General features: G+C 38.7%; 1 protein-coding gene across 5 annotated transcripts in view; it reads left to right on the top strand.

Moving 5' to 3' along the window:
• The window catches only part of LOC306878296 (kelch-like protein 32), a 31,269-nt gene that overhangs the window by 10,590 nt on the left and 7,704 nt on the right, over positions 1 to 12,975 (top strand). For 2 of the 5 annotated variants that reach the window (XM_079430552.1, XM_079430551.1), the window contains exons 5-12: positions 1,603 to 1,710; positions 3,213 to 3,311; positions 4,144 to 4,359; positions 7,654 to 8,380; positions 8,529 to 8,587; positions 9,749 to 9,941; positions 10,710 to 10,804; positions 10,888 to 11,881. In XM_079430552.1, coding sequence (XP_079286678.1) covers positions 1,603 to 1,710; positions 3,213 to 3,311; positions 4,144 to 4,359; positions 7,654 to 8,380; positions 8,529 to 8,587; positions 9,749 to 9,941; positions 10,710 to 10,804; positions 10,888 to 11,049 — 1,659 coding nt within the window. In that variant the 3' untranslated portion in view covers positions 11,050 to 11,881. Of the gene's footprint in view, positions 1 to 1,602; positions 1,711 to 3,212; positions 3,312 to 4,143; positions 4,360 to 7,653; positions 8,381 to 8,528; positions 8,588 to 9,748; positions 9,942 to 10,709; positions 10,805 to 10,887; positions 11,885 to 11,958; positions 12,031 to 12,145; positions 12,197 to 12,975 lie in introns of those variants that run through there. The other 3 variants (XR_013784939.1, XR_013784940.1, XR_013784941.1) reach the window with 3 other exon arrangements.

Raw genomic sequence — 12,975 nt, forward strand, 5'->3', positions numbered from 1 at the left:
ATTAAGGGGCGAATTCTCAAATTATTCTGTTTTCACCTCCGTCAGGAGTTATGATTCACATAATAACCTCTCTTTCTTTAGTCTGCTTCATCAGCATATCGGCAATACGGGAGTTATCTATATCCCATAGTGAGATACCGAACGAATGTTACAAAGAGAACGTTAGGTTACTGACGTAACCCCGGTTCTCTGATAACATGAAGTGAGGTATCTCACAAACATTGCCCTCCTTGCCTTTACTGAGAAGAGATATGCGGAGAATGATGAAATGGCAGGTATCTGCGGTTTATATACAGGGAGGCGGGACTCCCTGATCACTGCAGCGATTGGTCTGCCAATTTTGGCAGACGTGGTGTTATATGTGCTTCCGCGATCGGTCACGCCTGAGGCGTTCCCATAGTGAGATACCTCACTTCATGTTATCAGAGAACCGGGGTTACATCAGTAGCCTAACGATCAGACTACACTGGTAGTGCTGTTGTTTTTGTCTTTTGTTCTTACCACAGTTTTAGTGGTACACTGTATAGACTAAACTTGCATTCAAAGCTCACGTGAAATATGATTGCGTGGTACTGAAGATTCACTGTGCAGCAATGCCAGAAACACTGATGTGAGGCATTGAATGATTCTGCATTATCATATGGCTCAAAAAGCATGCGTTTTAAACTAATTAGCCTGCAAAGCCTTTCTAAGGTCAGAAGTCATCCAGCCAGACATGTGATTCAGGACTGGTCATCCTTAGTACCCACAATCCCCTTGCAAAAAACCCCTGTAAGTCTTGCTAATGGGCATTGGTGTCCCAGTAAGGAGCTCTCCAAGTAGCGTCAACAAATCTCAGCTCTAATGAGTCCTTTTGAAAGTCTGAATGTGAGCCGAGGTCAGGCATTAAATAAGTGCTGCTCTTAAAATAGAAAATGGGAAAACATGGTACACTTGTACCAGGCACTTCAATTGTGAGATACTACTGGGGGAAAAGTTTCTGAAGGTGAGGTGACAAAGTTAAGATGATAAACACTTTGCATCTATTTTCAGCACATGGAGGCTTCAGACTAAGCCAAGACCTGCATTAGATATCTATTGATTCTTTCAAAGGACTATGCACGGATACTAATTTTAATCCAGAACCAGACTTAATCTGCATCGGAGAGTTACTGCTCCTTGAGTTTGACAGATATATAGATAGATCACACTTTTTTTTATTCAACACTGGACGTTCATCATTAGGAGCAGTTAGGTTTAATCAGTTGCGTTTGGTAGGTGTAATGATGATCCAATATCCTTTGACTTCCTCTCCTCCATGGGCTCTGATCAATTGCCATCCTATGCTGGCTCTGTGACAGCAATCAATGCTTTTGATTAGTGTACTCCTGCCAGAGAACACAGCGGGACAGCACTGGCCTCTTGTTCTCTTTATTTTGTGTGTGTGAAACTAAAGTACGCACTGATTGATGGTCATGGACTCACATTCATTCTCAGTATGAGACTCTTTAGACTTGAATGAAGAGTTTATTGATGTTTTTGTTTTAAAGTCTATTTACAGGATGCTATATTACTCTTGTTCTGCAGTGTATCGTGCTCATATGTTTGTTTGTGTGTCTTCAGGCCATGTTCAGTCTGTGCATGGTGGAGAGTGAGGCGGATGAGGTAACTCTCCAGGGTGTGACTAGCGTGGGACTGAAGCACGCACTGGACTTCGCCTACACAGGCCAGGTAAATTCAGCATAGCCCACACAGCTCCATAGAGCCTGAACATGCAAAACAAACAAAATTTACTGCGCCTCAAGCAAAGACAGGTCTCGAGGTTCTGGAAAGACCCCATTATGAATACACTCGAAATAGGAGCAGATAAGGGAAATACGTGTGAATAATCATATTTATTCTAGAGCTTCACAAATGGTTTACACACTTGAACATCTAATTCTGGTTAAATGTAAAACTGGGTTTATCACCATATACATTTGTGAACTGTGAGTTAATTTTCTTAGATGCATATTTACAAGGTCAATAACATGTTAATATATATAATTAACATAATATATATAATTATATAAATATATAAGACATTTTAATATATATATATATATATATATATATATATATATATATATATGTGTGTTAATATAATTTTATAATTATATGTAATAGATTTTTTTTTTTTTTTTTTATTACTTTAATTTAATTTTAATTATTTACAGTATGAATATTTAATGAATACATACAGTATATGTTTGTTCTGATTGATTGGTTCTCTGTTGTTATACAACTTTTACATTATAGCATTGTTAGCAGCAGAGATGGCACCCATGATTCAGTATTACATACTCTAACGTTCAAACTTTTTTCAAATAAATTAATATGCATTATATTGGTCAGTAGTTGTTCAGAAGTGACAGTTAAGACATTTATAATGTTACAAATTATTTATTTTTCAAATAAATTGGCTTCTTTTCAACTTTCTATTTATCAAAGAATCATTTAAAATTGAAACCATTGTAAATAATTATTGTAAAATAATTCTTAAATGTATTAAAGTTTAATTTTTTTATTTTACATTGTAATAATATTTCCTAATTTGACTGTTTTTACTGTATTTTTGATCAAATAAATGTACCCTTGGCCAGTATAAGAAACTTCTCTGAATAACATTTAAAAAACCTTACTGACCCTAAACTTTTAAATGTAACTGAATTGGATAAATTGTAGCGATCACTATCCTTCACAGTTAAAATAACCAGTCGGCTGCTTTTTTGGTCCTGGATGCATATGTGCTTTAGCTGCACCAGCCTGAAAATACAGTTTTTTGCACGATTTGAGCTAACCATCTGTGGCACAGCGAATGAAACATGTTTTGTGGCTTACCAGTATTTCGATTTAGCTCTTAAGCCTCTATGAGAAGAAGCATTTTTCCTTTTTTAAAACGATACTGCGTTTGTATGATCATATAATGCACTCTATACATTAATAATGAATATTTTAATGGATTTGCAATCTAAGCATCATAAAGTATGTAAAGACATACTTAGTAGTCTGCTATACATATAATTATAGAGCTGGCTTAATATGCAACGCTTACTTTTATACAGTATTTAACAAAGGGTCACTGCTCCATCTCTCTCTTCACCAAGGGGTCCTTGGCCTGAAAAAGGTTGAAGACCCCTGTTTGCAAGGTTGTTGTTTCTTAGGATAATCTTACTCTGGTCCTTTGTCTGTAGATCATGCTGGAGCCAGGAGTGATACAAGACGTCCTGTCTGCTGGAAGCCACCTTCAGCTGCTGGAACTGCTCAGTCTCTGTTCTCACTATCTCATTCAGGTGAGTCATTTCTGCCCTGGAAACATGCAGGCAGGTCAGCAGGTACTACATATAACTTCACTGTGTGATCAGTGTTTTGTTTTAAAAGTGCTACGATTTTGCTGCTTCCTGTTCACTTAAGAGTAGTTCTGAAAAAAAAATCTGTCATCATCCATTCACTCTCATGTCATCACCTTCATGCTCTTTTCAGTTTGATTACAATTAATGTGTACATTTGAAGCTTCAAAAAGACACATAACTAAATAAATATTGAAATAGTTGTATTATATATATAAGACTATATATGATTTTGTGTTATATTCTCCTGAAGCCTTTGTGTGAGAAATCTTAGTCATTATTTCTTAAGGATTTTGAGCTGATTCTGCAGAATTCCGTAGGTTTTCCCCATAAATTAGCCCAGAAAATCACTGCGTTTAAAATGTGCTTATTATTCATTTTAACCAGTAGATGGCAGTCAGTCTCTGTGTTAAGCACTTTTCCTAATTATGTGTCTGTGGAACATCCTGACTGGATTTATCTCTCCGTTGTTCTTTCTTTTACTTTGAATTTTCCAGGCTATACAATTTTGGATATTGTGGATTTTGATGACATTCAGCTATCTTAAGCTTCCAGTAATCATTTATTTTAACTGAATTATTTGCTGTATTACAATATTTAAGAACTGTATTTGTGCATTTATGGTGATTATCTTATTGTTTGTGTGCTTGAGTCAGGGCATGTAATATTTCATTTTAGACTGTAATGCTCAACTAGTTTGTGTTCATAGACTTTAGCATGAATAAAACACCCCTTCTGACTGTGAATCTGTCTGTATTTGTATCTGTGCCTGAAGGAGCTGAACAGTTTTAACTACCTGGACCTATACAGGCTGGCAGACCTCTTCCACTTGCCGGCCCTAGAGGAAGCAGTGGTGGGCTTTCTGGTGGATCACCTTTCTGAGCTGCAGAGGAACAGAAAAGAGGAAGTGCTGCTCCTACCTTATCGGCTCCTCAGGGAAGTGCTAAAAAGCGACCGCCTCACCTCCCTCAGTGAGGAGGAGATATGGCAGGTGTGTGGGCCGCATATTCACAGACTTTAACTCTTCAAAACATCTCTGAACTGCTTAGGCAGCTTTAATGCAAAATATCAGCATGGGGTTCAAAGTTCTGAGACATCCGTTGTTGTTGTTGGTGTGGTTTTCAGATTTTGAAAACTTTACAACAAAGAACAGTTACGAAATATTTAAGTTTCTACATCATCTAGTTCACTAATGTGACCCTCTTTGTACAGACAGTCAGATATTCATCCACTGAAGCTCAAGATGCTCTTTGGAACCTCTTGAAACATGCTGGACAATGTGACCATTAGGTTTTACACAGACTTGTGTAGCTTATACAAGCTTTTACAAAGTCATAGAAATGCTGTTGTGTTTTATTTATTTTGGGGAAGGCAAAATTATATTTTATGTAGTTTCCGTTCACCACTGTAGAAGTTTACCCAACTATTACGACTTCCACTGCAGCCTGGGAATGTGAAAAGGGTCTATTAATGTAAAATTTTCAATTCAGGTTTTTACTATAGTTTGTAATATATTGTAATTTAATAATATATAATAATGTATAATTTAATAGTGAAAATTGTATTGAATCAGAAAAGAAAGTTTCAGAATTTTGGACTCTGTGACATTCTCTCTAACGGCCAAATGGAAAGTGTTGTTAAGTAAATCTGAATGCTTAAGGTCATATTCACAAACACAAACTCCACCTGTTTAATTTATGGTGTAAGAGTGAGAAAAAAATGTGTGCGGACAAAGTGAGCGTGTGTGTGTGTGTGTGTGTGTGTATGTATGTATGTACACACGGGCGGAGGCTGTAGTTGGTGGAGGGGGGGCTTTGGTGTGACTATTCATTTGCACCAATCAGGCATCCCCACCACCCCCTCCCCCCGCCCAGCCTCTCTCTGATTAGGCCCACCGCGGCTCCATCAGCGCCTCAATCCCCCAGCTGTCACTCCGGCCGCCCTACTGATTGAAAACAATCAGGCCTCTGATGGCACAATTACCCTGACCCTTTAACCAGTCGCTGCTGCCATAATCAGGCCCTGATTAGGCTGCTTTGGGCCTCCTTCACTTTGCAGAGAAGGTTAATTTGGGCATCAGACGGAAGCGTGATGGGCACAGGGGCTGGTGCTGCCGTCCGCCGGTCCGAACGTGCGCCCGCCAATGCTGCCCTCGATATAGTTTGGCTGTCAATCATCGTCATGCAGAGTTCTCTGAGTCTCACGCTCTGGAAATCACATTTTCTTCCTCTTTGTTGTTTTTTTTGTTCTTTTTTTCTTCTCTCACACTCACTCTCTGTCTGTCTTTCTCTGTGTGGGAGTGGGTGGGGGAGTTCATTTATTTTCTGCCCCGAGGAAGTTCTCTGATCCAGTGTGACCTTCACAGTCAACAGACGCTGCCTCGCTCACACCTCACTCTTTCTCTCTCTCTCCCTCCCTCTCTCGTTTTCCACTCTCACTCATTCTCTTTCTTCTTCTCTTCTGTTGGCGGTGAAAAGGAGAAGGAGGGTTGAAAAAAACAACTAAAATTCAGAGAAAGGAAGAAAGCGAAACAGAACCTCAATAGAGCGTTACATGATTAATGGAGCCAAACAGGAATGGAGGGTTTTGCTGAAAAGCTTAAATGTGTAATTATTTAGGAATGCACCTTATATAGGTATCAACGGTTATCGATTGAGTTTACAGAGTACAGACTTTAATTTAACAGAATCGAATACCATTGTATCTTATACTATACCATATATGAATATTTCGGCCAATATTAGATCTTTAATTGTGCATGCAATTATCATGTATGGCTCACTTCAAGTTAATCAGTGTTTAAAAACATTACAAATTGAACAGTCTATAATCCATAATAATACATGAATATACATTTTTCATATCGCACGTTATAATATTTTGATGCCTAAATTCACAAATAGCATTTAAAAATATATTTTTATTTCTAAGTTGTTTAGGCAATATAGTATAGAATTTTATATATCAACAATTTATTGCTTATAAGCCATAAGATATAAATAGTTATAGGCTTATTGGCATCAGACATTATGAGTAAAACTTGAAAAAAAAGGAAAAAAATCCTTAATTCAATTTAAGCACGATTAATTTTATTGCTACTGTGTTTTATTAAAAATAATAGACAATATTAAAATATATAATAAAATATTATATATATTGCTATTTATTTCTTATCAGCCATAACATAAAGGTAATGAAAGGCTTATTGGTAATAAATTTTAATATGAGGAAAAAATTTAGTCATTTATACTTAATTCATTTGGAGCATGATTGATTTTTAATTTTTTTACTGTGCTTTATTCAGAACAAAAAAAAGTAGACAATATTATATAAAATGTTATATACTTGCCATTTATTTCTTATCAGCCATAACATGAAGATAATTATAGGCTTAACATTGCTTAATGCCTAATATGCACAAGTAGGTTAATGAGTTCAAAAGTGGCTTTGTTTGTTGCATCTGACAGAGCAAAATCATCTCAATCAGTTTGGGAGCAGGATTTCCTGTTTAACAACCAATGGCAGATGGGGGGAGTGTTTGGGAAACCTTTCTGGTAGCAATCCTTATCTCTCCAAATCGGTGCTGCTAGAGGTGCAGAAATAACACACTCTACCTTAAACTCCTTGATTTTTCCCAGAAATACCTTCCTGCAATTAATGTACTGTAAAACATTTTGTGTAAGCACAATAAAATCGACCCATTTATGTTGTGCCATTAAAATCTTTAAATGACGAAATACTCCAAGAAAAATATATTACAAGCATTTAAATTTGCCATTTGTGTAGGAGATCGCTGCGGAATGTCTAGAGGTGGTGGCCCATGATCTCGGGCTTCTATAATAAGTTCTCTGTCTCAGGGCTGATTGTGTTAAAAGCCACTTTGTTTCCACAAGAGTGGCATCGCTTATCTCCAGCCATCTCCGCCATACTCGCATGCCTCTGCAGCTAAACAGTCTAGATTGCTCTCAAGTTCAATTAACTCCCCTTTGTCTAACTCCCTTGGCTGCGCCGGAGTGTGTATGTGTGCATTCTTCACACGCACACCTCATGTATCCGTGTGTGTGTGCTCATAGAGCTCCCCCATCTCATCTGCAACTGTGTTCTCATCACTGTATAGAGACACACAATATCTTAAGCATTAGCATGCAATGATACAAAGCATTGGCCCTGCGTAGACAGACGGTGTTGTGTGGATAGTGTGAGCTGCAGCCTGTAATATGAGCATTGTGATCTCCTGATCCTGAATCAGTGCTGAATACTGATGAGCCACTCTGTCCTGCTGTAGTTGCTGGTGCACTGGCTGGAGCACGACTGCAGATACCAATATATGGAGGAACTGCTGCAACACGTGCGCTACGGCCTGATGGAGGTCTCCGCCCTGCACCATGTGGCCAACAGCCACCCCTTCCTCAACTCCAGCAGCACCGTCGCCGCCCTGGTGGAGGAGGCGTTGGACTACCACCGGTCAGTATTTGCACAGCCTTTATGTCAGACAGCACGGACCATGCCGCGTTTTCAGTCGTTGACCCTGTATATCATCGGCGGGCGCAAACGGGAGGTCAGCCGCGTACGAGAACTGCGGTTCTTCAACCCTTCCGCGCAGGAGCACTTGCGTGTTGCCGGGGGTTCGAACTGGAGTGAGTTGGCACCCATGCCTGCTGGACGAAGTCACCACTGTGTGGCTGTTATGGGCAACTTCCTGTTCGTGGCCGGCGGGGAGGTGGAACACGCCACCGGACGGACGTGTGCGGTGAGGACGGCGTGCCGGTATGATCCGAGGGTGAACCACTGGACTGATATTGCACCGATGAAAGCGTGCAGGGAGCACTTTGTGCTGGGTGCTCTGGGACAGTATCTTTACGCCGTCGGGGGGAGGAATGAACTGAGGCAGGTTCTGCCAAGTGTGGAGCGCTACTGTCCCAAGAGAAACAAGTGGACCTATGTGCAACCGTTTGACCGCTCGCTGTCCTGTCATGCAGGTTGTGTGGCAGACGGGCTGCTCTGGGTCTCAGGTACTAATACATTACTTCACATTGAGCCTAATATCAGGCATATATCGAACATCTTCCAATGTGTATAGGACTCTGATAGAGGTTCTAGGCTCAAGACTTAAAAGCATTACTAGAATCAGTTTAACATATAATGATCATTCTGCTGCAGGTGGTGTCACTAACACAGCTCAATACCAGAATCGACTGATGGTGTATGACCCAGGACAGGTAATATGTTGGTATTTATGTGAGTCTAATGTAGTTGGGTAGTGCTGCATCTTCCTCCTCTATTAAAAAAAAGAAAAGAACAATGACTGATGAAAATTGAACTTTTCCATCACTGGAATAAGTCACATTTTAAAATATATTAACATAAAAAGCAGTTAATTTAAATTGTAATAATATTGCACAATATTTTAGTTTTACTGCATTTTTGGTCAAATAATTATAGCACTGGTGAGCGCAAGAGACTTCTTTCTTCAAAATATGCTTGTTATTGTATTATTTTAGTTACTAAAAATATAATGTAACATTTTAATACATTAATATAAATATACAAAAATATTACTGTATTGGTTGCTGGTTAAAAATGATTAATAATTAATACACAATGTAGTTACCATATTATAGTTACAATGTATTATACATTATATTTTTGTATTTCCAAGAATTGTTTGGAAAGACATATTTTAGTGCTATGTCAGCTAAATGATTGACAACAAAGTAAAAACCTTATAACCTAATAAAAGGACTGTGCATCTATTAGTGTAAAATGAAATATGGCATCTACCCTGATTAAGGTCAATGGTGTTGTATACGCCTGTGGCATACAAACTGCATTTAACATTGAATAGAAATGAAATATTAATTCACATTGGGCAAATGCTCAAAAAAGAAAAACAAACAAACAAACAAAAAAACAACAAACCCACCTCTACACACCACTGTAATTTATTAATGTTACATTTAAAAAGACATAAGAATAAGTATCGTAGAACTTCTGTGGTCACTGCAACTGTGTATATTTCAAAGAGAGAGATATAAAGAAAGAAGAGGGGAGGAAAGAACAGGAGGCAGAGGCTCATTGGTATTCAAAGTGGCTTTGCATTCACCTGCCAGGAACAGCAACCCCCCACCCACACTACCCTCAACAGATGGTCGCCAAACACACGCGTGTATATTCACACTCTCACTCACCACTGCTTGTGCAATCTCTGCGTATACACACACCTCTCACAAATAAATGCACACACACACACATGCACTGGAATAGGAATATGTTAAATGTTTCAATTAATTGTATAGCTTGAAATTGAATTATTTATTATTATTATTATTTACTAATTAAAGTACGTTTTTCTTTCTTTTGTAATTCCCTCTCTGTCATAGAATCAGTGGTTAGTGCGTAGTCCCATGTTGCAGAGGAGGGTGTACCATGTGATGGCGGCAGTAAAAAGGCAGCTGTATGTGCTGGGGGGGAACGATCTGGACTACAACAATGACCGCATCCTGGTTAGACACATTGACTCTTACGACATAGACATGGACCAGTGGACACGCTGCACATTCAGTCTTCTCACAGGTCACTACACACACTCTCCATGTAATAGATATGATTATTCAACTATTGTTGCAGAACATGTTTCCTTTCTTTAAAAGTTAGCATTTCTATATATACTTTATTTGTTTTGAAGCACTACATTGTGTTAGTGCTGCTGGTACCCATTTAAAAAGTACTAAGGTGATACCATAGTACAGTGATGGTTGAGGATAGTTAATATGGTACTGAATGATTTTTACATGGTGTTTTAAAGGAACAGTTCACCCAAACATGAAAATTTGCTGAAAATTAACTCCCTCAATCCCTTAATTAACCCTCAGGTGATTCAAGATGTAGATGAGTTTGCATCTGTGAGCAAGTGAAATAATGCTAAATTTCTCAAAATCAGCTGTTAGAATCTCTACAAACCTGTCTACATCTCGGATGGCCTGAGGAAGAGTAAATTTTCAACAAATTCTCATTTTTGGGTGAACTGCTCCTTTAATGCACATTGTATATATATATTTTTTTATAAATTCTCATTGTGCAGCATGTTACCTATCAAACTTTTATTCTCCAATAACTGAACTTTTGATAGGAATATGTGAAATAATTTGTTTAGTTTAGCTGGTAAGAAGTTTTTAGAATCACAGACTTGGGAGACAAATTAAAGTCATCCAATAAAACAAAAACAAAAAAAACATTCACACTTTCAAAATGGAAGATAAAGTGGCTTTTCACAGTATCCACAGTGCCTGAAAGGGGTCATAAAACATGGTAATGAGTAATATTTTAACATTCTCCTCATAGGCCAAAATGAGGCAGGAGTGTCCGTCCATGATGACAGAATCTATGTGGTTGGTGGATATTCAATCTGGACAAATGAACCACTTGCCTGCATTCAGGTGAGTTGGCTTGAATTGTGCATATGTTTGAATGACATGTTGGATAATTAGTGTTGTGATGCCATCATTTGTCTGTTTGGCAGGTGCTAGATGTGAGCACCAAGGGGAAAGAGGAGGTTTTTTACGGGCCGACGCTCCCGTTCGCTTCGAATGGAGTGGCGACATGTTTCCTGCCTGCACCGTACTTCACCTGCCCCAACCTGCAGACCCTACAAGTGCCACATCACAGGATAGGAGCTCTCTAAGCTCTCCGCTCTTAACTCAAGGACATTCCCACAAACACACTATGAACCAATGAAATCATGTGAGAGCCTATTGTACTTACACAAATTGTGACTGGTTGATGAAACCGTCGTTGATCATACATTGATCTCGAAGAGCCAGTTCTGATGGATGTGGACACCTTCGAAAAGAAGTAAAAGAGTTTTTTTATTGTCAAGCTTCACTGACAGTCATGCATTTCTGAACTGGATGTGCTGCGGTGTTGCACCATGCTAATACAGTTTAACAAGCAGCGTGTAAATCTGTCAGAATGATTAAGAGCCACTTCATGGCCCAGTCCCAAATGGTGCACTTGATGTGAACCTGTGGTCTGTCAAGTCCACAAGATTGCAGATTGTCCCATTTATAATTTTAACATAAAAAGGGTGTTCATACCTCACAGTGAACTTGACTCAACAATCCATGCAGAACTACATCAAAAGAAATACGCAAGAGCAGCATTTGGGACAAGGCCGAAGTGTTAAGGAATTGTTTTCATAGATTCTTAGGACTCCATCCACTCTCCATTCTGACCTTAATGTTCTGCCGCTTTTATCCACATATCATTTCTCAGCCTGTGACCAACCTGTACTTTTATCAAAACTCAGGATGAAGACCGTACAATTGTTTACTGAATGTGTATGACCACAGCTGACGACAAATGCACACACAGCATCTTCACAATCTGCGTCATTGGCGGCATCTTGACTGTTCTCCATCCCACCACCAGAAACCCATTCCATAAGAAAACATGTAAGGGCACACTTTTTTACATGTCTCTAATAAATACAACATTTATGCAGTTGTGGAATAATGATTAACAATAGTGAGTTCTTAAATCATTGATTCTCTTGAAACAAACAAGAGTCAAGCAGTAGCTTTATTCCCAGTAGCTTCATTTTTTTTTAGGGTTTCTATTCTACTGGAGAATTTCTGAAAGTTGTCCAGTCATTTGTGATTGCTAGGTAAGATTATAATCTACTTTATAATATGAAGTATTTCCCTTTTTTGTCAAATTTTCAAAATTATGGCTTTTCTATTTTATAGACTAGCATTTTAACAATTTTCATGACATTCCAGGTCCGGATATTTTCATTTTTTCCATGGATGTGGGAACCTTGCAGTAAGCAGGTAAAGCAATCTCACAGACTCAGTGAGAAACTTAAAATATGGCAGGGGAGATAAAATGTAGGTTTTTAGTAATTTTGTTCAAAATATATGTTCAATAGGAAGGCAGCTCACTAAATTTTGGAACTAAGCTAATATGTCACCATATACTGTAACACCTATTCTATTAGGGGTGGTAACGTACCTCATAACTGTTAAACTGTATAAAATAGTTACACTGATTAGCCCAGAGAATGAAAGATCGACGTGACTGAGGTGAGAGAGACATTTGATGGCTCTGCTCTAATGAAGTGTGATGCCTGTGCCACACTGCGGGGCGAGGTGTGAGCGTGCCGGCTGTAAGAGAGGACCGGGAGCTGAGATGGAAATGGAAGGAATGATTGGGATGGAGAAGAGGGGGGAAAAAGAAGGGTAGGAGGTAGAGAGTGATGAGAGGCTCTAGGCAATTTGTGCCCAGAATTGCATGGAGATTGCAAACAGTATGAATAGTTAAAGGAAAGGTTTGGGGTGAAGGTGATTGAGGGAGCCATAGGTGTCATATTTGTGGTTTCATGACTGATTTTGATTACTAGTCTGTGCAGTTGTCAGAAAAGTGCTGATTGATAGCAGTAGACCATATGACAACTTAATGTAGCCTCTTTCTAGATGTGATGGGTAAAAATATCGAATTTCTGATTAATCACTATCTTTATTCTAGCTCTCTTGGTGGGGTTTGAGTAGCTTTGTCAAAATGTATTGTTTGTACAGCATTGCCTGTCTTGCAGCTGACACTGACATGCAGC

Source organism: Barbus barbus, assembly GCF_936440315.1.
Source record: "Barbus barbus genome assembly, chromosome: 12".
Classification (NCBI taxonomy): domain Eukaryota; kingdom Metazoa; phylum Chordata; class Actinopteri; order Cypriniformes; family Cyprinidae; genus Barbus; species Barbus barbus.